Source organism: Lagenorhynchus albirostris, chromosome 8 (assembly GCF_949774975.1).
Source record: "Lagenorhynchus albirostris chromosome 8, mLagAlb1.1, whole genome shotgun sequence".
Lineage (NCBI taxonomy): Eukaryota > Metazoa > Chordata > Mammalia > Artiodactyla > Delphinidae > Lagenorhynchus > Lagenorhynchus albirostris.
The window spans coordinates 11,267,238-11,295,221 of record NC_083102.1 but is presented as its reverse complement, the minus strand read 5'-3'; the positions used below and the strand labels follow the sequence as shown (position 1 = coordinate 11,295,221).

Below are 27,984 nucleotides of genomic sequence, written 5' to 3'. Positions count from 1 at the left end.
TGGTCCCATTTTGTCTTAGGACCTTAAAGGCCTTCCTGAGGACAGGTAGGAGGTAGGATTCAGGCTCAGGGTACACTAGGCAAGAAAGAGGGTGGCAGAGTTGGTGAGTGATCACCCCCCGTCCCGCACACACACCCCTTCATGCACATCTTTTAGTCCTCAGTCTGGATGTACATCTGCATGGGGTTTTCCTGCCACTCAGGCAGACAGGCCAGGCTCGCAGCCACTTCCTTCTGGACAGGCCAGCCCCAGGCCTCAAAGAAAGGAGCCAGATTCTTCTGCACCTTTTCAGAGAACTTCTTCACCCACAGATTCATCTTGCCAGTGTTGTCTTTGGGGATGCCAGAGAGGGTCTGGTACTCAGCAAAGAGCTGGGTGAATGGCTCCCATCCAAAGGCCTCCTGGAGCTGGAAGAGAAGGAAGGGGCAGGATGAGGTACAAGTTTGTGAAAATACCTGCAACATGCGTGTTCATGAATGCATCTCATTTCTGGTGGTTTCTTCCCCTTAATCATTCACTAGCTTCACTTCTTTGCTTGCCCTTATCTCCCCATCTCAACCCTGCACATAAACACAATCTTATTGGCTCATTCCACTTCTTGGCCACAAACTCTGTACCCCCTGAATGTAGTAGGGGACTACATGAAGACCCTAATGGCTGAAAAGAGGTAAATACTCAATAAATGACAGTTATCATTATTATCCCTATTTTAAAAAATTATATCCCCAGTTCCTAAGTGTTTCCCAGGCATCAGACAGGTTTGAGCCTGACTGAGATGGGGATTTTGGGAGCCAAAATCTGGGCACTTCCGACACCTTCCAGACATAATAAAACCTTCCAGACAGAATAAAACCCTTGTTTTTTTCTCTTTTTCAGCCGTCTCAGAGCTATGACTATTTTCAAGGCTACTGTTTTTCTCTGTGGAACACTGCCTTTGGGACAAAACAAGGAAGAAGCAGGTATGTCACAAGGGGCTCAAAATGAGAGTGACTCATACTTTATAGGGAACAGCCCACCTGAAAGCCATGGGCAGGAGACTCTTTTCAAGATTATAGAGATTTAGAATTAGCCGGGATCTTGAGGTTTCCGAGACCACCCCCTTTTGTGGAGGAGAATCCTCTGACTCTGAGGGGTAAAAGCCCGAGGACAGATGGCATTTGGATCAGCCTCCCTCTGCTCTCACTGTTGTGCTCTCACTGCTCATCTGCTCTCACTGCTTGGCCTTTGACAATCGTCCTGCTCATCTCTCTTAATTAGTACTCAACAAATTAAACATTTATCACACACATAACATTAAAAAATGTCTGCAATGTGCCGGGTATTTCACTAGGCAAAATGATTAAGGCTCTTGTTTATCTGGAGGTCACTGGTCAATGGGAGAGACAGACGTGTAAGTAAACAAATTACAAAAAAAGTTGGCTTGTCAAGGAGATGATGTCGGGAGAAGAGGACAAGAGAGCTGAATTTTGACAGGTGACTTGACAGGTAACAGACAAGGTGTTCAAGCACGTTGCAGCTGCAGGAAGGAAACGTGAGGAGGTATAGGAACGAAAACAGCAAGATGTGTTCATAGCGGGAAGCAGCTCGGTAAACTGCAGGATAATTACGGAGACGGGAAATTGGGAGATGGAGATGGAGGTGTTGGCCAAAGCCTGATGATAAAGGGCCTTCTGCACCCAGCTAAGCAGCTTCCATTGTATTCTGTGTGTGAAGGAGAACACTTGACGAGCTTAAACATGGAATATTCAGATTATTTTGGAAGTGGTGTGGAAGATGGATTATAGGTGGTTGAAGCAAGATGCTGGAAAAACTGAGGAGGCTTTTAAAACAGAAGAGGGTCCTGAGGATCTATGCTAAGGCAACAGCAGGAGGAATGATGGCGAGCAGACCTCCCACAGGCGAAGAAAACAGAAGGTATCTCTCTGTCCTGGGACCAAGTCTCAGGCTTCAAGGTGAGGGGTCTCCCCAAAGCTTTTGCAAAATGATATTCATGGTGAGTGGGTCAGTAGGTAGGGTGGAATTAGGGCTTTGCCTTACACTTCAGTGGCAACTACCATGTAAGGTCCCTTTCCCTGTAGACCCTCAGACTGGCTCTAGGAGAATCCTGAGCTGATGCTACACAGTTATCTCATTGACTGGGGTTGTCTCACACTCACTCTTCAGAAAATGAGTGAAAAAAGAAAAAAAAATCAAAGGGAGGGTTCAGAAGTGCAAAAGCCTGGGCTTGTCGTTAGCTCCTGATTTTAGGTTCTGGGTCCATCATTTAAATGTGTGACATTGGACAGGATGCTTAAACTCCCTAACTCAGTATGTGCCTGTAAAAAGTGGGCAATACCCACTATCTAAAGAGTCATGGTAGACAGTATAGGAGATCTGATATGGGGAGTGGCTTTGACAACTTGAAAATATAAAAATTCAAAGCAGGATGGGGGAGGGGAAAGGGATTTATGCTTATTTTATAGGAAATCGACTCACTTTGGGACTTCGGTGTTCTTCTATTGGGTTGGTTATTTACTTATTCATTCTAAAGACATTTTGGGTTCAAATGGGTGATGGAAATATGAGAATCTCGTTGACAGATTTACCTCCTAAGAGGCCTTCTTGTAATGGAGTTGCCCCTAACACATCACTGTAATTATGAAGGGATGCAACACTCACTTGACGCATAAAACTAAGGTGAGGGAAAACGAAGCAAAGCAAAACGATCGCCATTTCCAAGGCACCTACTCGGGGACAAGGGACGGACGAGTGAGTGGGAGCGCTGTGACTCAGAGCTTCTGCTCTTGACCTATATACCCAGAGACTACATTCTCTGCTTCTTTTCTTTTCACAGTATTTTTCATTTCCTCTTACATATCATCACAAAACCACAGTATGTGAGTGGGACAGGCATCATTATCTCCATCTTAGAGATGTATGACCTGAGAAGCACCGCCATGCAGCCAGGGGAGGTGGTGGGCCCAGGCTGATGGGGGTGGTGAAGGAGTTGGAGAGCTCCTGGGATCCAGGATGCTACACGACTGAGGGTCTAGTGGCCCGCATCTCCCTGAATTTCTGTTCAGTACCTTTAGATATGTTTCCAGAGCTGTCCACACATTCCAGTCGTTCAGGGGCGCTCCCTTTCCCAGGTGTGTTTTGATCCTTTTCTCTCGTTCTGGAGGGCTCAGAGCTGGGTGGGCCTGAGCCCTGGGGATGTGCAGGACCGTCTCATGCACATAGACTGACCAGAGGTTACAGGTGGCCTCGGTGGTGTGTGGGGGGAACTCCCACCCGTGCCGCTGCTGGTTGTGGCCCAGCTCGTGGATGGCTCCCCACAGACCTCTGCTTCTCATGCCCATCTCACTGATGAGCTCCTGCACCGACTGCAGGTGGCACATGATAGGGTATCCTGAGTGCATCCAGCCTGGGAACGCAAAAGGAAGAGTGAGGCATGGTGGGCGTGGTCCACCCAAACCCATCTCCCTTCATTCCTCTCCATGGTGTATTTTTTTCTCGCCATCCTGGCTGCCACCATAATTCCAGAATCTCCATGCTGATTGGAAAGCAGATGCTTTCTTTGACTTGGTCTGAAAAGTCCCGACCCTTCTTCCCGGCCTCCACACTGGAGTTATGCCTCGCCTTCTCTCTGGCCCCCCAAATGTTAACACTTTATATAGTCATTCTCACTATAATTCAGTGCTTCCTTTTGTGTGAGTTTTCTTTGCATGTGAGTCTGCAACATTAGGTCCCGTGTCTGAATTTGAGATCCCTGAGGCTAGGGCAGTGCCGTTCCTTCTCCTGTGTATGCTACTGTTGGCCAGAGTTATACTTTTTAACAGTGAAAATCTTGTAGTTTTTTGAAGATTAGAAAACAGGTCCAGAGGAATTTTGCACATGTTGGAACCAGATTTCCGTGTTTGTTTTTTTTTTTTTTTTAAAGATGGCCTTCTTTCCTCTAAACCACCGAATACTTAACATAAACCTCTTTACTCTCTCTTTTCATTGCCAACACGTTTGAAGGAGATATTTCTGTTTTAAACTCTCCTTGAAACAACGCTCACTGCCATCTTGAACTCCTGGTACCAATTTTTCTGAGACTGTTCTCCCTCCTGTGAAATCTTACGCTTTAGATGAACATGATTTACCTTTTCACATGTAAACATCTTTTCATCTCCATCAAAGTCCATGTCTTGAACATCTTTTTTTCCCTTACTTTACTGGTAAAATTATGCCTTACACATATTGGACATTTAAAAAGGGCAAAATAGATGTCAGCAGAAGGAAGGAAATAAAGATCAGACAGGGAATAAATAGAGATTAAAAAAAATAGAAAAGATCAATAAAACCGACAGCCGGTTTTTTGAAAGGATAAACAAAATCAACAAACCCTGGCCAGGCTCACAAGAAGAAAAGAGAGGGGACTCCAATAAACAAAATAATAAATGAAAGAGGAGAAATAACAACTGATACCACAGAGATACAGAAAATCACAGGAGGATACTATGAACATATGCCAACAAATTGGACAACATAGAGGAAATGGATGAATTTCTAGAAACACACAGCCTGCCCAAATTGAGTCAAGAAAAAACAGATAATTTGAACAGACCAATTGCTAGAAGTGAAATAGAACCTGTAATTTAAAAAACTCCCTACAAACAAAAGTCCAGGACTGGACGGCTTCACAGGGAAATTCTACCAAACATACAAAGCAGAACTTATACCAATCCTTCTCAAACTCTTCCAAAAGACGGAAGAGGATAGAACACTCCCAAAGCCATTCTATGAAGCCGCCATCACCCTGATACCAGAACCAGACAAAGACACTACAAAAAATAAAAAACTGCGGGCCAAAAAAAGGCAAAATAATAAATAAATGGTGTCCACAGACTAGGAGCATCCCTCTGGAGCACCCACCGGCTGAGATCTGCACATCAGCAACAATCCTCTCTGGACGGAGGAAAGGAAAGGGCTGGGCTGCCAGCCTGGCTATAGCCCGCATCATCTCATCCCAGAGGTGGAGTAAAGATTCAGGGTCCTCCAGGGCCTGGAGGTCTGCAGTTGGCACCGTCAAGATGATGTTGTCTGTTGCCAGCTCTCCCCAGGGAGCTGTGCTCTCCTGGATACGCCTCTTCCACTCCTCCAGGGATGTCTTACCTGGGAATAAAGGGCATGGAACCTGTCACCCACTTCCTCAACTTTCCTTGAGCTGAAAAACACAACTGGAACTCCAGGAGGAGGACAGTGAAATGATGAACTACTATCATGTGGGTCTATGTGCTGTGAAGTGAAGGACAGGCCCCCAGACCCTTCCCTCTGTTCTGCCCAGAAGTCTCCATGGACACAGGGAGTCCCTCATCTCCTACCTCCACTGGCACCTCAGACAGTCCCTCCTCCTCCTGTCCACCAATCCTCTTCCCTCCCCTCCTTCAACCAGCCCATCAACACCACAGCACCCCCGGCTCTCCCACTCCCCTCCACGTTCAGTCCACTCACCCAGCCTGTAATATGGGGCAGGCACAGCCCTCTTGATGGTGACGGACACGGGGCCCAGTTTACTGCCCTTGGGCACGATGACATAGAGAAGGCCGCCCCAGAGGCAGGAGACTGACAGTTTGGTCCTATCCATGCAGCACTGGTGAGTTACCACAGGGGCTCGAGACAGCTTGCTGGCACTCGTCAAGTCATCGGTGTGGCAGCCAATCTGTACCTGGAGAGGCGATTCCACCATGTGTGCTGTGGGTGTGTGGTACTGTGTGGATGGAGGGTATTAAAAAACTCTACCTTCCCCTTTCTATGAGCAGTGCATGCAGACCTGTGAGCTTTTAGCACTCCAAAAACCATATGGACTGAAAGGTACGCAGAATCATTTTTCTAGGGATTTAAGCAGCTCCACAATGGACCACGATCAGGCAGACCAGGCATAACCCCGAGGCTGATATTGACTAGGGTCCGTGGTGCCTCTGTACCAGGCAGAACCTGGGCTCTCGCTCCAGGGTTCAAGTCCCTGACGTGATTCCGATGCTGGTAATGAGGCAGAGGGAATCTTCATCTGCCCTTTGTGCACAGACAGGAGGCCTATCCAGAGGCAGTGGGATATGGGGTGACGGGGGAGAACTGGTTCTGTCTTCCCCCTTTGTCTCAGCCTCCCCTCCTGGTCAGGTAGATGGAGTGCATTTTGTCTGGAGTCCTGTGACTGCTTTTCTTAGGTTTAATGTAAGTGAGCTCGAGAAAGGAGACTAACCCAAAAGAGACCCTTACTGTGGTAGGAAGTGACCCTCAAAATCGAGGCAGGAAGAATTTTACTTCTGCGTGACGGCCTATTTTTGTGAGTGACAGGGTTAAGTACACCCTTCAGCGATCAGGGTGAAGAGGTGAAACCCAGAAAGGCCGCGTTGGAGAAATGAGTGAGGTTCCGAATATGTAACAGGCGCTCCTTCGCCTCATAGCCCTGTCGGGAGGTGGAAACCTGAGGGCTTGTGTTTGAGGACTGGATCTGATGTTAGGAGCTCTGGCATCTTCAGTCACTCCCTTAGGCTCCGTGAAACTTAGCTGTTTCGTCTGTGAAATCTGTAACGTGGGCAGAACAATGCCTTCCTGCACTCCTGGAAGAAGTGTCGCGAGCTGGATGAGAATGAAGCTCTGTGGCTCTGAGATGTGGCAGTGGCGTTCTGGCCTTACCTTCAGGCCAGCAAAAACTGCAGCTTCAGACAAGGAGACTTCTGCATTTTGTCCATTTGGGAGGTAGAGCCCTGTACTCACCCAGGAATCACCGCTGCCTGACAAAAGCCATAGGAAAGGCTGAGTTATTCCCCCACCTGACTCCACCCCACCTGGAACCTCACAGCCCCTCCCAGAGGTGCAGCCCTGCCCTGCGCACCTCATCTCATCCATGCTTCTTGCATCCATCCCACCTAATCCCTGAGCAGAACCCCAACCCCCGTCTCCTGGGAAGAAGTACCTGTTAGAGAATGGAGCTGGCCTACCTGAGCTTCAGCACCTGCAATGTCCTGCAAATCTCGCTAGCCCCACCTTCCCCCAGGTCCCTCATTCTGTACCTGGGTTGCTTCCAGCAATCTCCACTGTGATGGCGTGTTCTGAGGGGTATGAACTGGAGCTGCAAGACCAGGTCCCAAGCCCTGTGCCAGCTGAGAGCAGTCCGTGCCGCAGCGTGCGAGCTCCGTGGCCAGGCAGAGCAGTGCGGCCTCATAGGAGTCACTGGCAACTGGCTTTTCCCTGCTCACGGCTGGGAGGCCTGACACATGCAGCATCTTCCTCAGGAGCCGGTGCAAGGAAGCATAAGCAGGGACCCCCTCTGCAGGGATCTGCAGGAAGCTTGCTGCATCTGCTCCCAGTTTGGCCAGCCAACTCTTTTCCAGGTTCCCACCCCCGCGGTTCACGATAAGCTGGAATTCAGACAGTGCCTTGCGGAAGTGGTAGCTCTGCTTCTCAGGGTTAGGGACAGGGAAACAGCCTGGCTCCAGAGTCCGAGCTAGGATACTGAGGCCAAAGCAGTTGAGTATGACGTTACCAGGGAAACTAGCCAAAGTGGAGCGGCCGGGGTTCTGGGAGGCCCACCACCAGGCCTGGCCCCCGATCAGCAAGCCCCCCCCCTCAGCCACAAACTCCTGCAGCTGCTGAGCCTCCTTGTCACTGTAAGCCACACAGCAGTAGACACTCAAGTCAGCAGTCAGACGGGGCTCCAGACTGCACTCCAGGCCATGTTCTGACAGCAGGGCACACAGATTCTTTAGACGTGTGTTCACCCCAACTTTGCGCATCTGGCCTCTGGCCAGCCAGCGCACAGCATTGAGCAAAAAGGGCCCCATCTTGGGCGTACAGAGCATGCCCTCGTGGGCAGCCAGAACCACACGGCCCCGGCCATAGCGGGCAGCTGCCAGGAAGCAGCCAAGAGAAGCGTCTAAGCCCAGGGGGAAGGCCAGGGCCCCATGCACCAGCAGCTGCGAGGGGAGTCCCCCTGTTTTGATGTCCAGCTCTGAGATCCCTTCCAGGAGCTCCTGCTGATCCTGCCCGAGATCCTCCCCAAACCTGGAAAAGAGACAAAGGAAAAGGAACAGAGGGGCTACAGTCAGTGAGTGAACCACTGAAATGAGCTCACTGAATAGAGCAATCTGTGTGGGTACAGAGATACACAGTTCATGCCAATCTTCTTCTTCTCGCTAAGATTTGAGATTTGAATCACTCGTGTGACTCGCTTTATTGCAGTGGTCTGGAACTGAACTCGCAGTATCTCCGAAGTCTGCCTGTTACTAAACATATAAATGAATTGTTAGAAAAATGGATGTTATTCTTAGAGAAAGTAGTCCTACTTAGACATTTTTCAGAGTAACATTTCTGTAAAAGAAGGCAGTAAAAATCAAATCCCCCTCTCCACGTGCTAGCACTGATCTGGGAACATGTTACATGTAAACTATTTAATACTACACTTGAAGATTTATACAAACTCACTCTTTAAAAATTGTCACTGAGGTGATTCTAATGTGCAGCGCAGAAGGACAGCCACTGCAGGCCACCTTCTCCAACTCTGAAGGCACTCCAGCCATGTGGCTGACAGGGTCTTGGTGCTCCGGCCAGGTGTCAGGCCTGAGCCTCTGAGGTGGGAGAGCTGAATTCAGGATATTGGTCCACCAGAGACCTTCTGGCCCCACGTAATATCTGGGAGAGCTCTCCCAGAGATCTCCTCCGTCTCAGTGCTAAGACCCAGCTCCACTCAATGACCAGCAAGCTCCAGTGCTGGACACCCCATGCCAAACACCTAGCAAAAAGGAACACAACCCCACTCATTAGCAGAGAGGCTGCCTAAAATCATACTAAGTTCACAGACACCCCAAAACACACCACCGGATGCGGTTCTGCCCACCAGAAAGTCAGGATCCAGCTGCATGCACCAGAAGACAGGCACCAGTTCCCACCACCAGGAAGCCTACACAAGCCACTAAACCAACCTTACCCACAGGGGGCAGACACCAAAAAAAAAAGGGAATTACGAACATGCAGCCTGCGAAAAGGAGACCCCAAACACAGTAAGTTAAGCAAAATGAGAAGACAGAGACCTATGCAGCAAATGAAGGAGCAGGGTAAAAACCCACCAGACCAAACAAATGAAGAGGAAATAGGCAGCCGACTTGAAAAAGAATTCAGAATAATGATAGTAAAGATGATCCAAAATCTTGGTAATAGAATGGAGATAATACAAGAAATATTTAACAAGGACCTAGAAGAACTAAAGAGCAAACAAACAATGATGAACAACACAATAAATGAAATAAAAAATTCTCTAGAAGGAATCAATAGCAGAATAACTGAGGCAGAAGAACGGAGAAGTGACCTGGAAGATAAAATAGTGGAAATAACTACAGCAGAGCAGAATAAAGAAAAAAGAATGAAAAGAATTGAGGATTGTCTCAGAGACCTCGGGGACAACATTAAATGTACCAACATTCGAATTACAGGGGTCCCAGAAAAGAAGACAAAAAGAAGGGGACTAAGAAAATATTTGAAAAGATTATAGTTGAAAACTTCTCAAACATGGGAAAGGAAATAGTCAAGTCCAGGAAACACAGAGAGTCCCATACAGGATAAATCCTAGGAGAAACATGCCAAGACACATATTAATCAAACTATCAAAAATTAAATACAAAGAACAAATACTAAAAGCAGCAAGGGAAAAGCAACAAATAACATACAAATGAATCTCCATTTAACAGCTGATCTTTCAGCAGAAACTCTGCAAGCCAGGATGGAGTGGTAGGACATATTTAAAGTGATGATGGAGAAAAACCTACAGCCAAGATTACTCTACCCAGCAAGGATCTCATTCAGATTTGACGGAGAAGTTAAAACCTTTACAGACAAGCAAAAGCTAAGAGAATTCTGCACCAACAAACCAGTTTTACAACAAATGCTAAAGGAACTTCTCTAGGCAGGAAACACAAGACAAGGAAAAGACCTACAATAACAAACCCAAAACAATTAAGAAAATGGTAGTAGGAACATACATATCGATAATTACCTTAAATGTAAATGGACTAAATGCTCAAACCAAAAGACCTAGACTGGCTGAATGGATACAAAAACAAGACCCATATATATGTTGTCTACAAGAGACCCACTTCAGAACTAGGGACACATACAGACTGAAACTGAGGGGATGTAAAAAGATATTCCATGCAAATGGAAATCAAAAGAAAGCTGGAGTACCAATTCTCACATCAGACAAAATAGACTTTTAAACAAAGACTATTACAAGAGACAAAGGAGGACACTACATAATGATCAAGGGATCAATCCAAGAAGAAGATATAACAATTGTAAATATTTATGCACCCAACATAGGAGCATCTTAATACATAAGGCAAATGCTAACAGCCATAAAAGGGAAAATCGACAGTAACACAATCATAGTGGGGGACTTTAACACCCCACTTTCACCAATGGGCAGATCAACCAAAATGAAAATAAATAAGGAAACACAGGGTTTAAATGGTACATTAAACAGGATGAACTTAATTGATATTTGTAGGACATTCCATCCAAAAACAACAGAATACACATTTTTCTCAAGTGCTCATGGAACATTCCCCAGGAGAGATCATATTTTGGGTCACAAATCAAGCCTTGGTAAATTTAAGAAAATTGTAATTGTATCAAATATCTTTTCTGACCACAATGCTATGAGACTAGATATCAGTTACAGGAAAAAAACTGTTAAAAATACAAACACATGGAGGCTAAACAATACGCTACTAAATAACCAAGAGATGACTGAAGAAATCAAAGAGGAAATTTAAAAATACCTAGAAACAAATGACAAAACACGATGGCACAAAACCTATGGGATGCAGCAAAAGCAGTTCTAACAGGGAAGTTTATAGCAATACAGTCCTACCTCAAGAAACAAGAAAAATCTCAAAAAAACAACCTAAAGCAATTAGACAAAGAAGAACAACATTAAAAAAAAACCCCAAAGTTAGCAGAAGGAAAGAAATCATAAAGATCATATCAGAAATAAATGAAAAAGAAATGAAGGAAACGATAGCAAAGACAAATAAAACTAAAAGCTGGTTCTTTGAGAAAATAAACAAAATTGATAAACCATTAGCCAGACTCATCAAGAAAAAAAGGGAGAAGACTCAAATCAACAGAATTAGAAACGAAAAAGGAGAAGTAACAACTGACACTGCAGAAATACAAAGGATCATGAGAGATTACTACAAGCAACTATATGCCAATAAAATGGACAACCTGGAAGAAATGGACAATTTGTTAGAAAAGCACAACCTTCCGAGACTGAACCAGGAAGAAATAGAAAATATGAACAGACCAATCACAAGCACTGAAATTGAAACTGTGATTAAAAACCTTCCAACGAACAAAAGCCCAGGACCAGATGTCTTCACAGGCGAATTCTGTCAAACATTTAGAGAAGAGCTAACACCGATCCTTCTCAAACCCTTCCAAAATATAGCAGAGGGAGGAACACTCCCAAACGCATTCTACGAGACCGCCATCACCCTAATACCAAAACCAGACAAAAATGTTACAAAAAAAAGAAAACTACAGGCCAATATCACTGATGAACATAGATGCAAAAATCCTCAACAAAATACTAGCAAACAGAATCCAGCAGCACATTAAAAGGATCATACACCATGATCAAGTGGGGTTTATCCCAGGAATACAAGGATTCTTCAATATATGCAAATCAATCAATGTGATACACCATATTAACAAATTGCAGGATAAAAACCATATGATCATCTCAATAGATGCAGAAAAAGCTTTTAACAAAATTAAACACCCATTTATGATAAAAACCCTCCAGAAAGTAGGCACAGAGGGAACTTACCTCAACATAATAAAGGTCATATATGACAAACCCACAGCCAACATCGTCCTCAATGGTGAAAAACTGAAACCATTTCCACTAAGATCAGGAACAAGACAAGGGTGCCCACTCTTACCACTATTATTCAGCATAGTTTTGGAAGTTTTATCCACAGTAATCAGAGTGGAAAAAGAAATAAAAGGAATCCAAATCAGAAAAGAAGAAGTAAAACTGTCACTGTTTGCAGATGACATGATACTGTACATAAGAATCCTAAAGATGCTACCAGAAAACTACTAGATCTAATCAATGACTTTGGTAAAGTAGCAGGATACAAAGGTAATGCACAGAAATCTCTTGCATTCCTATACACTAATGATGAAAAATCTGAAAGAGAAATTAAGGAAGCACCCCCATTTATCATTGCAACAAAAAGAATAAAATATCTAGCAATAAACCTACCTAAGGAGGCAGAAAACCTGTATGCAGAAAACTATAAGACACTGATGAAAGAAATTAAAGATGATACAAATAGATGGAGAGATATACCATGTTCTTGGATTGGAAGAATCAGCAGTGTGAAAATGCCTCTACTTCCCAAAGCAATCTACAGATTCAGTGCAATCCCTATCAAACTACCACTGGCATTTTTCACAGAACTAGAACAAACAATTGCACAGTTTGTATGGAAACACAAACGACCCCGGGTAGCCAAAGCAATCTTGAGAAAGAAAAACAGAGCTGAGGGAATCAGGCTCCCTGACTTCAGACTATACTACAAAGCTACAGTAATCAAGACAGTATGGTACTGGCACAAAAACAGAAAAATAGATCAATGGAACAGGATAGAAAGCCCAGAGGTAAACCCACGCACATATAGTCACCTTATCTTTGATAAAGGAGGCAAGGATATACAATTGAGAAAAGACAGCCTCTTCAATAAGTGGTGCTGGGAAAACTGGACAGCTACATGTAAAAGAATGAAATTAGAACACTTCCTAACACCATACACAAAAATATACTCAAGATGGATTAAAGACTTAAATATAAGGCCATACACTATAAATCTCTTAGAGGAATACATAGGCAGACACTCTATGACATAAATCACAGCAAGATCCTTTTTGACCCACGTCCTAGAGAAATGGTAATAAAAACGAAAACAGATGGGACCTAATGAAACTTAAAAGCTTTTGCAGAGCAAAGGAAACTATAAGCAAGATGAAAAGACAACCCTCCGAATGGGAGAGAATATTTGCAAATGAAGCAACTGACAAAGGATTTATCTCCAAAATATACAAGCAGCTCATGCAGCTCAGTTCAAAAAAACAAACAACCCAACCCCAAATGGGCAGACGACATAAACAGATATTTCTTCAAAGAAGATACACAGATTGCCAACAAACACATGAAAGGATGCTCAACATCACTAATCATGAGAGACATGGAAATCAAAACTACAATGAGGTATCACCTCACACCAGTCAGAATGGCCATCATCAAAAAATCTACAAACAATAAATGCTGGAGAGGGTGTGGAGAAAAGGGAACCCTCTTGCACTGTTGGTGCGAATGTAAATTGATACAGCCACTATGGAGAACAGTACGGAGGTTCCTTAAAAAACTATAACTAGAACTACCATATGACCCAGCAGTCCCACTACTGGGCATATACCCTGAGAAAAGCATAATTCAAAAAGAGTCATGTACCACAATATTCATTGCAGCACTATTTACAATAGCCAGGACATGGAAGCAACCTAAGTGTCTATCGACAGATGAATGGATAAAGAAGATGTGGCATGCATATACAATGGAATATTACTCAACCATAAAAAGAAACGAAATTGAGTTATTTGTAGTCAGGTGGACGGACCTAGAGTCTGTTACACAGAGTGAAGTAAGTCAGAAAAAGAAAAACAAATACCATATGCTAACACATATATATGGAATCTTAAAAAAAAAAAGTGGTTCTGAAGAACCTAGGGGTAGGACAGGAATAAAGTCGCAGATGTAGAGAATGCACTTGAGGACACGGGGAGTGGGAAGGGAAAGCTGAAACGAAGTGAGAGAGTGGCATGGACATACATACACTACCAAATGTAAAATAGCTAGCTAGTGGGAAGCAGCTGCATTTCATGGGAGATCAGCTCGATGTTTTGTGACCACCTAGAGGGGTGGGATAGGGAGGGTGGGAGGGAGACGCAAGAGGGAGGGGATATGGGGATATATGTATACGTATAGCTGATTCACTTTGTCATATAGCAGCAACTAACACAACAATGTAAAGCAATTATACTCCAATAAAGATGTTAAAATATTGTCACTTAAATCTGATGAGCATATTTACTACTTCTTATTGAGAAATGGTCAAAATGTAGTGAATTGAGGAAAGGTTTTGTATTTCAAGAATTTTTAAAACCCATTTGTAGATACTTTGTCAAGCGACAGGAGATTGGTTAAATAAGTTATGGTTAACTGTAGATAGCATATCATATGGCAATTAAAATAATTACTGGAAAATGCTTCATAGAAAAAATTTTAAGTCAGATTCTAATATACTATGCTCTAAATAAGCCACATTTTGCACAACAAACTGCCAAGAACAAACAAACAAACAAAAAACAAAATCCACAAGACCAGAGAAACATTATCCAGAGTATGTTTATCAAAATGTCCTCAGTGATCATCTTGGCTAGTGGAATTTAGATGATTTTAATTACCTTTATAAAACTTTGTCTCATAATAAAAATCAAATGTTAATAAAAAGGTTTAGTCACTCAAGTAGCAAAACATTACTGAAGAAAATTCCTCCCGTACAGTTTCTCCTTAATTTCTCTTTAGCATGAAAATGGAGACACACGTTTTAATTTTGTCATTCCGTTTTCAACTAACATGGCCAAATGTCAAGAGGGTTCTGGCATCAGTTTAGCTTGTACCTTTTTTCCACCTGTAGAGGCTTAAAGACTTATTTTGTGGGGCAATGACGTTGAGCCACAACACTTAGCTTATAGACGTAGCTTCCACACTAAGTGTTCTGCTGGAATCTTCTGACGGGCACCTTGTGAAGTCCAGCTACTGATAAAACACCTTCACTATGGAGAGATGTGATAATGAGACTGGGAACCTGAAGGTTTACACTCATGTGCTTATAAAAATGTCTAACCGCCGCTGTCCAGCTGAGCAGGTCATTGGTGGACTCTGGCTCTGACTGGTCAGGATGATCCTGCTTCCTCCCTTGGCAGAGTAGCTGGAAGAGCCTGTGAAATTCACATCCCCTCTCCAAGCCACCACTTGCTTATCACCACTTGTGTCTGGGAGTATTCAATAAAGACGACGTCCCTGAGTTGGCTAACATAGTACCTGATAACGTGTGTACCTGATAACATGTGTAGTTACCTGATAACATGTGTAAGTCTTAAACACATGTTAGTGGGTATATAAAACACACAAATACACACAGAATATTTATCTGATAATGAAAGACTTCATATCTGATAGAAAGGGACCTTAATACCTAAAAGTATTAAGGGTATACAGGGTTATGGGTTGAGTTGTGTCTCCTCCAAATTCATTTGTTGAAGTCCTAACCCCCAGGACCTCAGAATGTGACCTTATTTGGAAATAGGATCATTGCAGATATAATTAGCTAAGTTAGGATACGGTGGGCCTAATCCACCATGACTGGTGTCCTTATAACAAGAGGAAGTTTGGCCACAGACACACACACATAGGGAGAACGCCATGTAAAAATGAAGGCAGAGATCAGGGTGATGCTTCTGCAAGCCAGGGAAGGCTAAAGAGTGCCAGGAAACCACCAGAAGCAGGAGAGCGGCCTGGAGCTTATTCTCCCCACAACCTCAGAAGGAACCAACCCTGCCAACCCCTTGATCCCAGATTTTTAGCCTTCAGTGGTGCGGTGACAAAATTCTGCTGTTTAAGCCAGCCAATCTGTGGTACTTGGTTATGGCAGCCCTAGGACGTTAACACAGTCACAATTCTGAAACCTGATCCACACAGGACACTCTGGGGGTAGGTGATCTGTAAAATTGGTCTGGATGTATCCTGACATTCTTGGACTAACTTTTTTTGTTTTTAATTAACTTTTGGCTGCGTGGGGTCTTGGTTGCTGCGCGCGGGCTTTTCTCTAGTTGCAGCGAGTGGGGGCTACTCTTTGTTGTGGTGCGCGGGGCTTCTCATTGCGGTGGCTTCTCTTGTTGCGGAGCACGGGCTCTAGGCACGCAGGCTTCAGTAGTTGTGGCTCGCGGGCTCTAGAGCACAGGCTCAGTAGTTGTGGTGCACGGCTTAGTTGCTCCGTGGCATGTGGGATCTTCCCGGACCAGGGCTTGAACCTGTGTCCCCTGCATTGGCGGGTGGATTCTCAACCACTGCGCCACCAGGGAAGCCCCTTGGGCTTACTTTAAAAACACTGATAACTGAATCAGAAAGTTACCCAGGGGTAGGACCATATCTTGTGTGTCTCTAGTTCCAACAGCACCTAGTGTGGTGTCCGGTGGGAAGCACTACCTAGCGGTAGTAAGACATGCCACAGAAATGAGGGGGCAATCATGTAAAATTAACATGCAGTGGGCTGAGAGCAGCCTCTGAGCTGCAATGCCTCTCACCTTTCTTCTGAAAAAGGACTCACCCTCTCACTTATACAGGAGTACATGTGTGTGTATGTATTTTTATGTGTTTATATATACACATAGGCATGCATATATACACAGAGACATGTGTGCACACCCATGTATGTATACATATACTATATATGAAATGATTATATGGGCCTGAGGAAAACTATGGAAGATGACATCCTGGGTTGTCAACATGGTTCCTGGGGAAGGGGTGGGAAGATGGTGTGCAGAGTACCATGAAGGAGGAGCAAATAAAAGCCTGGCATTTAATCATACTACAGCTTACTATTTATCAGTTACAAACTACAGGGAGACCTCTGAGAACTAACGTGGTCAGATGTTCCAAAACAGTTTTTTGAGTAAAAATTTTAAAAATAAAAACTAACAATTTGGTGATACAATTTATATAAGACAAAAATAAAACAAAATAAATATATGTCAATATATATGTCAAAAAAGTCAGGACAAAAATCACAGGAGTGTAAGAAGTATTCTGAATTGTGTGATGGAGACAAGGGGTTGGTATTGAAAGAGCTGCTCAAAGGGGACTTGTCTCATCAGTATTTTTTTTTCAAATACGGAGAAGGTATGAATATATTTCTCAGGTAATTAAGAATTAAATTTTAAATGTTAAGGTAACTGATGGAAAAATAGAACTGAGAAGCATAATCTACAAATATGCTGGGAGAATTTAAGGAGTAGAGAAAACTAGGTCAAATACTGTAACGAAGAAAAAATGTAAAAAGAAACAAAGTATAAAAACAAAACCGGGAAACAACAAGGCAAGAGTAAGAAATACACTTGAATTATCACTATCTAGGACGGGATTAAATTTGTATACGAAGAGACAGATGCTCTCAGACTGGGCTAAAAACATCTAGGTATAAGCTGCTTACAAAAGACACAATTGAAACTATCAATAAATGGTACACAAAGATTGAAATGAGGAAATCAACAAAGGTATATCTGGAAGATACAACAAAAAGAAAGCAGAAGTGCCGGTATTAATATGAGATGCAATTGATTTCAAAGAGGAAAGAATTAAACAAAAGATGAATATTTTCTATGAATAGAAGTTAAGCCTTCCAAAGATATAATTTTCATTAATTTTTATGGGCCTAAAAACAAAGTGCTGAAAGCAAAAACTGCTACAAAGAAAATTAAAATTTGATGAATTCATAATCACATTTGAAAATAGTCACAGATCTCTCAGCATCCAATGGATCAATTAAAAAAAAAAAAGAAAAAAAGGATAGAGATGATTTGAGCAGAATGACTGACAAACTTGATTAGAACCAGAACACAATGGTGCAATATCGCCTGGAATCTGAGGGTGAGAAAGTGAGAGCCTAGAATGCTGTGCTCTGTCAGTTCGTTGTGTAAATATAACAGAAATGAAGACATCCTCAAACGTGATACATTAAACATATAATGTTTTAGAACACACACACAGGCATAGACAAGCAATTGACAGGATCCGTATCAAACCTCTAAGAGCGGCTGCCTTAGTCCAGAGGCATGAGACTGGGAACTGTGGTGTGGGATGAAAGACACTTGGCCACTCTCCTCTATACATTTTTTAATTTGAGTATAATTGCTTTATAATGTTGTGTTAGTTTCTGCTGTACAATGAGGTGAATCAGCTCTATGTATACCTCTATCCCCTCCCGCTTGGACCTCCCTCACCCCCCCCCATCCCACTCACCTAGGTCATCACAGAGCACCGAACTGAGCTCCCTGTGCTGTACAGCAGGTTCCCACTAGCTATCTATTTTACACATGGTATCTATGTATCTTATTTATGTCAAACCTAAGCTCCCAGTTCATCCCACCCGTCCCCTCCCGCCCCCCGACCCGTGTCCACACATCCATTCTCTACATTGCGTCTGTATTCCTGCCCTTGTATTTTTCATTATAAGCTTGAATTCATTTTGAAATATTTTTTGTAAAACGGTGAAATGTTTCGGGACTTCCCTGGCGTTCCAGTGGTTAAGACTTTGCCTTCCAGCGCAGGGGTTACGGGTTCAATCCCTGGTCAGCGAGCTAAGATCCCGCGTGCCTCGCGGCCAAAAAACCAAAACGGAAAACAGAAGCAATATTGTAACGAATTCAATAAAGACTTAAAAATTGGTCTACATCAAAAAGAAAAATCTTTAAAAAAATTTTTAAAAAAGGTGAAATGTTTCTCAAAAGAAAAGAAAGGAGCGAGAGAGGGAGGGAGGGAGGGAGGAGAGAAGGAAGAAAGGAAGGGAGGAAGGCTGGACAAGCAAGCATAGAAGATGGGATGTCAAGGAATTCTCAACAGATGTTTCTATTTACCAATATTTGAGTCTTGTATAATATCTATTTACAGTATTTAAGTTTGTATAATAACATAATGAAAGTAGCTATTATTTAATGAGGTTTAATATGTTCTAGGCATTTATTTACACATACAGATCATCTCGTTTAATCATTATAATAAACCTGAAAGTTATTATTCTTGCTTTATAGATGAGACAGAAAAGTTAGGCTATTTGCTCCATGTTTCTTAGCTAATAACTGGAAAGGACAGGAAACAAATCCAGGGTGGTTTGTCTCTAAAGCCAATGATGTTGTCCACACACCAGTAATCTCTCAACTACTGAGTTTTGAATGAAGACCACAGTTGGGTATGCGGCAATCAACAGGTATATTTTGTGCAAAAGAGGCTTTAAGTAGACATGAAAGTGTGAATATACTGCATTTATGGAAAAGGAAAAGCATGTGCTCCTTCAGAGCTGGAAGTGCAAGAGAGGGCACTGAGGAAAGGAAGGGAGAGGTGGCAGTGCTCAGGTACCAAATCACACCTGAGCAAACAGGTGATACAGGAGATGGCTTTCTGATGGAGATTTAAAACCTGTCATAGTAACGACAGCAGTGATCAGAGTGTTCAGTGTGAGGCGAGCTGCTGTCATTGTCACCATGCATTGGCCTTGTCTCTTCTCTCCCATGTGCTGGCTACTAGACCTATTTCACGTGGGGTGTTTGCTTCTTAATTTGTTTTCTTCACTCTGAAATTCCCCCTTTTCATCTCATTCTGTCTCTTGTTTTATATAACATACATTTTTAGAAAGTTCTGTTAGAGCATGAAGCATTCTCAAGGAGTGAATGTGTCCTCATTCATGTATTTATTCACTAATTATATAGTCTGCAAATATTCTGTTCTGTTCATTGGGTCATATTTTTCTTCCAGCCATGATTGATTCTGTTGTCTTTCCACACTAAATTTCTGTCTAATATTTCCCTTTTAAATTTAATACAGCCTTTTTATATAGTTATTACACAGTTGTTTTTTTTTCACCATGGGCATGAGCAGGTCTTTTGCATGTTCTGATATCGTGTGGGTGAGGTCCTCTTGATGTTCTTTCTAAGTTACCCCAGACCAGTTTGTTTGTAGACACGTACCACATCCACCACCTTCTCAAATTACATTGGGGTCTGTATAATGCTTCCTTCCACTTTCTTATTGCTTAACGTCTGTATCTCTAACTGAAGGGCAAAGATCAGCTGGGGCCTATTGCTGTCCTTACTGGGGGCATGTCCCTCCCCTCTTTAGGGACCTAAAGCAAGGCCTACTCCACCCAGCCAGGCACGGAATGCACTGGAGGTGTTCAGCCCACCATTGTCTTTGGAAGATGGCGAACTCCAGCATCCCTTTCTGCCTCCACCAAATTCTGAAGGAGCTTTGCTGCTTTTACGTTTGAGGGTTTTTTCCCTTAAGTGTCTACTCACCCAATTTGTTCATTCTTCTACAGCATGAGAAGGCATCAGTGATACTTCTTGGATTTGTTTCAACTTTTTCCCGTGGTTGTGCATCGTGGGTAGGTACAGTCTCAGGAGATGCTGCACACCGTGCCACACATCAGTCACCTGGCACTCCCACCGACTGTGCTTTCGCAGTACGTGGGATCAGCATCAGAACCTCCACATTTAGTTGTTTGCTTACTACTTTTCATTCACTTGGTCAGATTTGGTGGAGAGGGCAATTCTGGGCTCTAGGCTCATTTCACACTACTTTTACCTGGAAACTCTCTACATTTATGGGTCTTGAATATGAAAACAGAACAGTGCTGCTTACAAGCTGAGAGTCCTCAGACAAAGACCTTTGCACTCTATGGGAATGTGGTGATGATCAAGAGAGGTAACACATAATCTTTAAGAGAGGCATAAACCTAAGCTACTAGTTTGTATTTACTTTTATATGAGCAGCTCCTAATACACTCTAGACCTTGTAGGTTATGCCATGTGTAAGAGTACTGAGCTGCTGATCTGAGATTAATTTTTCCCCAGACTCTCCTGTGTCTTGGTATAAAAGCAGCAAATGCCTTTGGATCTGGCTTTGCACGTTAAAGTACAGGCAGGACCTCCTCAGGGGTGTAAAACTAGGTGTGCAGGCAGCTTTTGCCCTTGGGGATAGAACCCTTGAGAGGATCTTTTGTTGGTTTTATGAGACTGCTCCTCCCCTGGGCAGACAGGGCAGTTCCCTTAAGGAGCTCCAGAGCCTCCTGCAGCAATTTAAAGTCAGCAAACCTGTTCGGTCAGCCCAGGAGCCACTGACCAAGATTTGTTGGCAGGAAAGTTCACTGAAAACCTCAAAGGAGACATGCGTGAAGGCGGCAGGAATCTGAGCTGAGGGCCTGGGCACCATACAGGCCTTTTAAGACTTTAGAGTTGATGGGGTCAGTCAGCTCCAGCTCAGTTTTGGGCTGAGGCTGGAAGCCTGAGACACAGCACATTCTATAACCTGAAGCTGTCTGTAGGCTCAACCCTGGTACCCAGGCCACCCTTTCCTTTCTCGTGGTTTAGGATGTGTATTCGTTCATATATTTATTCATTAATTTACACAGTCTACAAATACCTGTTTCTCTCTACCATGTTTCACACATCAGGCACTGAGAATAACGCAGCACACGTGACAGGCAAGATCAGTGCATCCGTGGAACTTTAGTCTTTGGTTGGCTAGACAGGTACCAGCAAGCACACACGTTGGGTATTTACAGATCGTGATCACTGATGTTTAGGCAAGAGATGGAGAAAAGTGAAACTGGAAGTTTAGTCTTAGTTTCAAGAGTCATTGAGGAAGACTCCCCTGAGGAGGGTGTTTGAGCTGAAACTGAATAAGGAAAATAAATTGGCTTTTCAGGAGCTGAAGGAAGATCCAGAATAGGAAGAGAAATTTGAAAACCAAGTCTTACATTCAGCTTTGCCGGAGCTACCAGTGTAATTTTTTCGATTAACTGAATTTCCAAATATCTGATATTTTGTAAGACAAACTGTAAGGAAAAAATGTTGCCTGCCATCCCAGTTCTACAAGGATCAAGCCATTGGCCAGTGCGGTCACGCACTGACTTATATAAAATTCGAACACGCATCTGATCAAGCCTCTCAACCAGGAGGTGGGAAACTTTTTCTGAGCAGCCCAATAATAACTATTTTAGGCTTGTGGGCCACATGTTTGCCACTGACACAACTCAACTCTGCCACTGTAACTCAAAAACAACCACAGGGCTTCCCTGGTGGCGGAGTGGTTGGGAGTCTGCCTGCCGATGCAGGGGACACGGGTTCGTGCCCCGGTCCGGGAAGATCCCACATGCCGCGGAGCGGCTGGGCCCGTGAGCCATGGCCGCTGAACCTGCGCATCTGGAGCCTGTGCAAACAGCCACAGACAATATGGACACAAATGGACACCGCTGTGTTCCAATAAAACTTTATTTATGTAAACGGGGCTGGCCCACAGGCCATAGTTTGCCAGTCCCTGCTGTAGAATCCAGATTTAACTTCCAATTTACAAGAAATATAGAGAACAGAGGAATACATTTAATGACACCACAGGGATTCAATCAGCAAAACTCCGATTGTTTTGAAGGAAACACATTCTGTACTGTGGGGAAACTTCAGGACAAAGTACCTAGTTTCTTCAACAAAAAAGCAGCAAGAGATAAAAAGAATTGGAAAAGAAACTCAACATTATATGAGACATAAAATTCATATCAAGCAATCAAAATATTTGGGTTTTAATAAAAGACTAACAAACAGTGAAAAAATAAGACAGTTATGGAAACGAATAATGACATTAAGAGAGTATTACTTTTTTCGGGTATGATAATGGTGCCTTGTGGTTATGTTTTCAAAACGATTTACATCGTTAGGGATACATATTAAAAAACAGATGGAATGATATGATGTCTGTGATTTGCTTCAAAATAATCTGGGGTGAAGCGGGGGTGTGGCTACAGATAAAATTAGATTGAGTGAGTCGGCTGTTACTGAGCTTGGGTAATGGCTGCATGGGGGCTCTTTGTACTGTCCTACTTTTGCATATCTCTGAACTTTTCCATAATTAAAAATTAAAACAAACATAAAACATACTTCAGATTCAGTGGCAGAGATGACAAATGTAGGCGTGGATGAAGAAAAACAGGTTTAGTTTGATGAACAGGAGTCCTTTGGAACAATTAAGAGCAGTTAGGTTGATGGGATTTAACCTTGTTTGTCCCTTAGAATTAAAGAGAAGTTGGAGTGAATCAGATCCACCCTGCCTCTCTGAGTAACTCATCACCTCCCAACCCTCTCAGAGGGAAGGAAGACAAAGGGAGCCAGGACTTGGGGCTGAGGACACTGCTAAATGCATACTAAATATGTGTACGCCCTTCCTTGTAGCAGAGTCTTGATTTCTTCAGAGATGCCAGGGCGCATTTAAAAATATTCGGCCCTTCAGACCCTCTGGCAGCTAGAGTTGGCCAGGTGAGCTAATTTTGGCCACTGAAATATAATAGAAGCCTAATGGTCAGGGCTCCCAGAAAATATATTATTTTCTGCATTAGAAGAGACATATTCAGCAGGTGTATTCGTTCTAGCTTATTCTTGCGGAGGTGTAATTATAGTGCCTGAAGCAGTAGTACCAATCTTGTAACCATAAAGATAAAAGTGAAATATTGTGATGGGAGGGGTGGGGGCCACGGGGGTGGGGAGAGAGCAAGAGAGAGATGGAGGGTGAGGGAGGAAGGGAGCGAGAGAGGGAGAGAATGGATTTGCATGAACGAACCTGGTCATCATGAAGGAGGGACTCAGTGCCCCAGGCCTGATTATCTTGCCCGGATTTTGTTACATGAGAAAAATAAACTCCTACGTGGTCAATCCACTATGATAAGGCTTCTGTTACATGTGGCCAAGCACAGTGAGTTACTGATAACAAGTTACCTAGAACCCCAGATATCCAAAACTAAACTCCTGACCTCCTCTAATCTGTCTTCTCATAGACTTTCACAGCTCCTTACGTGGCAACACACTCACCTTTTTTTTTGCGATACGCAGGCCTCTCACTGTTGTGGCCTCTCCCGTTGCGGAGCACAGGCTCTGAACGCGCAGGCTCAGCGGCCATGGCCCACGGGCCCAGCCGCTCTGTGGCATGTGGGATCTTCCCGGACCGGGGCACGAACCCGCGTCCCCTGCATCGGCAGGCGGACTCTCAACCACTGCGCCACCAGGGAAGCCCCAACACTCACCTTTAAGGCATTCGACCACCAAAATGCTTGACTCCTCTTCCCCCCCCCTCACTCCACATTCAGTCCATCAGCCAAGCCCGAAGGCAGGAAGGAGGAAGGAGTGGAGCTCTGTGTCTCTCTCAGGCTGTGTCTCTGGCCATCACTGTGTCTTCTCTTAGGCTCCAGGTCCCATCAGACAGCCCCCGCATCTGGGGTCCCGGCTCCTGCTGGACAGGCCTCCACCAGGTGGCTGCAGCCCCTGGGCTGCTGGACCACCACTGCCTCTGCCAGTCCTGCTGCTGCTCATCTCCTGGCTACCTCGCTGCCTCCTGTGCAGCTTTCAGCTATGTGTCGCCTGCTTAGTCAGCTACCCATATTAAATCCCTTCTGTTTGAAACACCAGTTAATGCTGACCAGGCCTGATTGATAAGCCTTCCCTGATGACCCTAACTAAAACATTCTCCACTCCCCTCGCTGTCACTTTATCACTTATCCTGCTTTACTTTCCTTGTAGTTCTTATCAATACCTGCTAGAGTATGTATCTATTTGTTTCCTTAGTTGCCTAATTTTCCACTGGAATATAAGTGTCAAGACAGCAAGGGTCTTCTGCATGGGGCCTGGCACATGGTATGTGCCTCACACAAAGAAACAAATGCTTTTCCATTCCTTTAAGAGATATTGACACACACTCTCCAAGTCTCAGGCACTAGACAGATTGCTGAATAAGACAAGTTTTAGACTGTCGCTTTGGCCACAGGTGGGAGTGGCAGTGAGAACCCAGCCGCTCTTGGGCTTCAGTGCATTTTAATTGTCCTATTTTCTGTTTGTAGTGGTTCTGAAAAGCAGTGGAAAATCATGTGTATTTGGAAGCTCACCGAAGAGGGGGATCAAATCTATTGTGAACATACATCAGACTCCCCATAGGGAAACACCACTCACCTGACCTGGAGAGGGATCTTGGGCACCTTCGTAGAGACCTTGAACCGGCTTCTGTCCCCACAGGTATCAGTGAAGTACACACCAGCCACACTGGTCACCTGGTTCCCTGGGAACTTGGACAGCACCTTGTCATGACCATGCTGACTGGCCCAATACCAGGCTTGGCCCCCCATGAGCAGGCCCCCTCCACGTTTCACAAACTGGATCAGCTCTGCAGTCATGGTGTCATTGTAGGCATTGATGCAATAAACCCCCAGGGGTTCTCTCGGTTCTGGCTGAATCTGTGCCTCAACCCCAGAGCCCTGCAGGATGTTTGCTAGTGATGCCAGGGATGGGTGCACTCCAACGGGAGCCCCAGGAGAGGGACAGAGCCAGCCCACTGCATTGAGAAGAAATGGGGCCAAGCCGGCGTCCAGCAGGTAGCCCTCATGGGACACAACCACAAGGCGGCCTCGGCCATACGAGGATGCAGCAATGAGGACCTGGCCCTGATCATTCACCATCACCGGGAAGGCAGCCTCTCCAGTTAGAAGGAGTTCACTGGGGATGGGGCCTTTAGGGACATCCCAGCTTGTCACTCCATCCATGAGGGCCTCAAAGGCAGCAGCAGGAGTTGTCGCCATGGTTCAGTCAGCTGCAGGAGAAGAAAGCAAAGACTGAGCTTGGTCAGAACAAATGAAGGAATGAGTGAAAACAAAAACAACTAAATGCATTCAGATGAAAACTACTTGTCAGGTCCCCCACTGTGTGCCACGGCCTGGGGGTGCAGCAAGGAACACAACAGACAAGGTCCCTGCTTTCAGGAATCTAATATTTGAGAAGGGGAAGGACAATAATTAGGTAGATAAACATAAAATGCAATTAATAAGTGTTAGATGAAAATAAAACATAGTGATGTGATATTGAGCAACCGGAAAATTAGATTGGGTGACAGGAAAGGCCTACAGGAAAAAGTGACCTTGAAGCTGAAACCTGACATTTAAGTTGAGGCCTGAAATGCTGCAGGAGAGCATTTTAGCAGTGAGAAGCCCCAGGGTGGCTGGAGGAACACACAGGGAGGAGCAGGACCTGAATGGAGTGAGGGTGGGGCTGGATCCCACGGAGCAGGTAGATCGAGGTGAGACCTGAGCTGACTTAGCATTTTCCTCTCTGGAAGAAAAGGTCAGTTGACCTTTCAGAAACTAAATTTCTTCTGGTAGCTTTGACCAAATGAATTGGAAACGCCTCCCAATTTATCATATCTGCCCTAAGTAGGGAGCTCCCCGCCTCTACTTGGGGAGCATCCTGAGGTTTACCAGGTCTTTTAAAATTTGGTGTGCCTAGAACCGAGTTAATTATTCCCTTCAAAGCAGCTCCTCTTCGATAAATTACTTACACTTTAGTCTCTCCATTTACATAAGGAGAATAGTACAGCCCTTGGAGGATTGTTTTTGAAGATGAAGAGAATGCGAATAAAAACGCCTTGTCCAGTGTCAGGTGTACAATGAGCACTGAGAAAACTCTAGTGTCTGTCCCTCTGCTGTCTCTTCTAGCTTCCTAAGTGACAAGAGCCATGTAGTAGGTGCTCTGGGGGCCCCGGACCGCCTGTGACTCCAGCAACTGCCCTGGAGGACTTTCCTGGGCACTGGGAAACCGTTCTCACCTGGCAGGTGCCCTGAAGTGGCGGTGAGCTGATACACGGTAAGCTTCACCCGGGGGAGGGCGTCCCGGACCAATGCCACAGGGCTGTCCTGGGTGCATTCTGGAGCCCCTCACGAGGCCACCCAAGGAACTGAGTTCCAGCTGCCCACAGCGGTAAAGAGCTCGGCGACAGCCCTTCCTTGCTGGCTTCCCCTCCTTCCTGGTCTCTTCCTCCCCATGTCTTCACTGTGCAGTACTGGGCTCCCTTCCCAGATACACCACCTGCACTCAGGTCCTTCTGTCAGGTTTTGCTTTGGGGAACAATCTAAACTGACAGACACCAAACCCTTCCCTTCCACTACATCTGCCTCTGTCCTTCCTCCCTCCTGCTTCCGTACACCGTCAGCCACCTCATTTTGTTCATCTTCTTTCACGTATCTCTCAAATATCAGTCCCTTCAGTTTACATTCATATCTAGACGAAACCAATCTGGTTTCTGTCCCCAGGATACATTCCCACCAACAATCTCCCTCAAGTCATCCTACTCACACGTCTTCCTAATCAGATCCCTCAGGTTCATCCACTCCCCCAGGTAAAAACTGAGTGGCTCCCCCTGGATTTTAAGCCTCCAGGGTACGGGCTCTCCACAGTTTTTTAGACTTCTTCCCTTCACTTTCTGCACCAAATCTCTGGTACGCTTGGCTCCCTGAGCATGCCCTGTATTCCTTGTAAGGTTCCAGCTCCTTTTTTTTTTTTTGGTTTTAAACTGCCGTTGCCATCTACCACCTCTTAATATTGCCCCTAGTAAAGTGAATTCACAAAAAAGCACCAGTTCCCAGCTGGAGTATGGAGCCCGTGGGTGAGTGAGCTCAGCTTGCGGGTTTGGGGTAGGAAAAGGCAGCGAGAGATCAGGAAGCCTGAGGTCGAGCCAACCACCTCTGACAGGTCAAGGGAGGTCTTTCACGAATCCGGGCCTCCCTAGTTTTACAGGAAAAGCACCAAAAAACCCAGGAGATGAGTAATATGTTCTCAGAACTTTGACCACAGCTCTCCATGACTACATGCCCGCGCGCGCGCACCCAGAATCACACCCACACACAATCACACATCTTTTGTCAAATTCTTGACTCACAAATTCAAAGAGGCGAGAGAAAAGTGTCTTGAGACAAACAGCAAATAGGGAAAGAAGGGCGAAACGAAACAAGAACGTGAACCTAAGAAGACAGACACCCGGATTGCCGGGAACCTTCTCGGATCTGTAACTGACACCTTGGGGCGTACCCATGTCCCCAGGTGCTCGGCCCCCGGCCCACCCTACGGACCCGCTCGGATCGGCAAACTCACGCTGGGGCGGCCGGGGTGCGCGATGCAGGCCAGAGCGTGGAGGCCGGAGCCGAGGTTCGGCAGGCGGTCCCGGCGCGGCAGGAGCTGCGGGGCGGTGCGGGGCGAGGGGGC

General features: G+C 44.8%; 1 protein-coding gene across 1 annotated transcript; it reads right to left on the bottom strand.

Moving 5' to 3' along the window:
• Positions 1-51: 51 nt before the first annotated feature.
• TCAF2 (TRPM8 channel associated factor 2) lies at positions 52-27,963 on the bottom strand. The gene is given in 9 exon segments (XM_060156469.1): positions 52-407; positions 3,066-3,403; positions 4,897-5,136; positions 5,476-5,689; positions 6,661-6,758; positions 7,038-7,088; positions 7,091-8,028; positions 24,910-25,543; positions 27,874-27,963. Coding segments are annotated over 8 exon segments (2,757 nt in total). The 5' UTR covers positions 25,533-25,543; positions 27,874-27,963; the 3' UTR covers positions 52-152.
• Between the last annotated feature and the right edge of the window lie 21 nt (positions 27,964-27,984).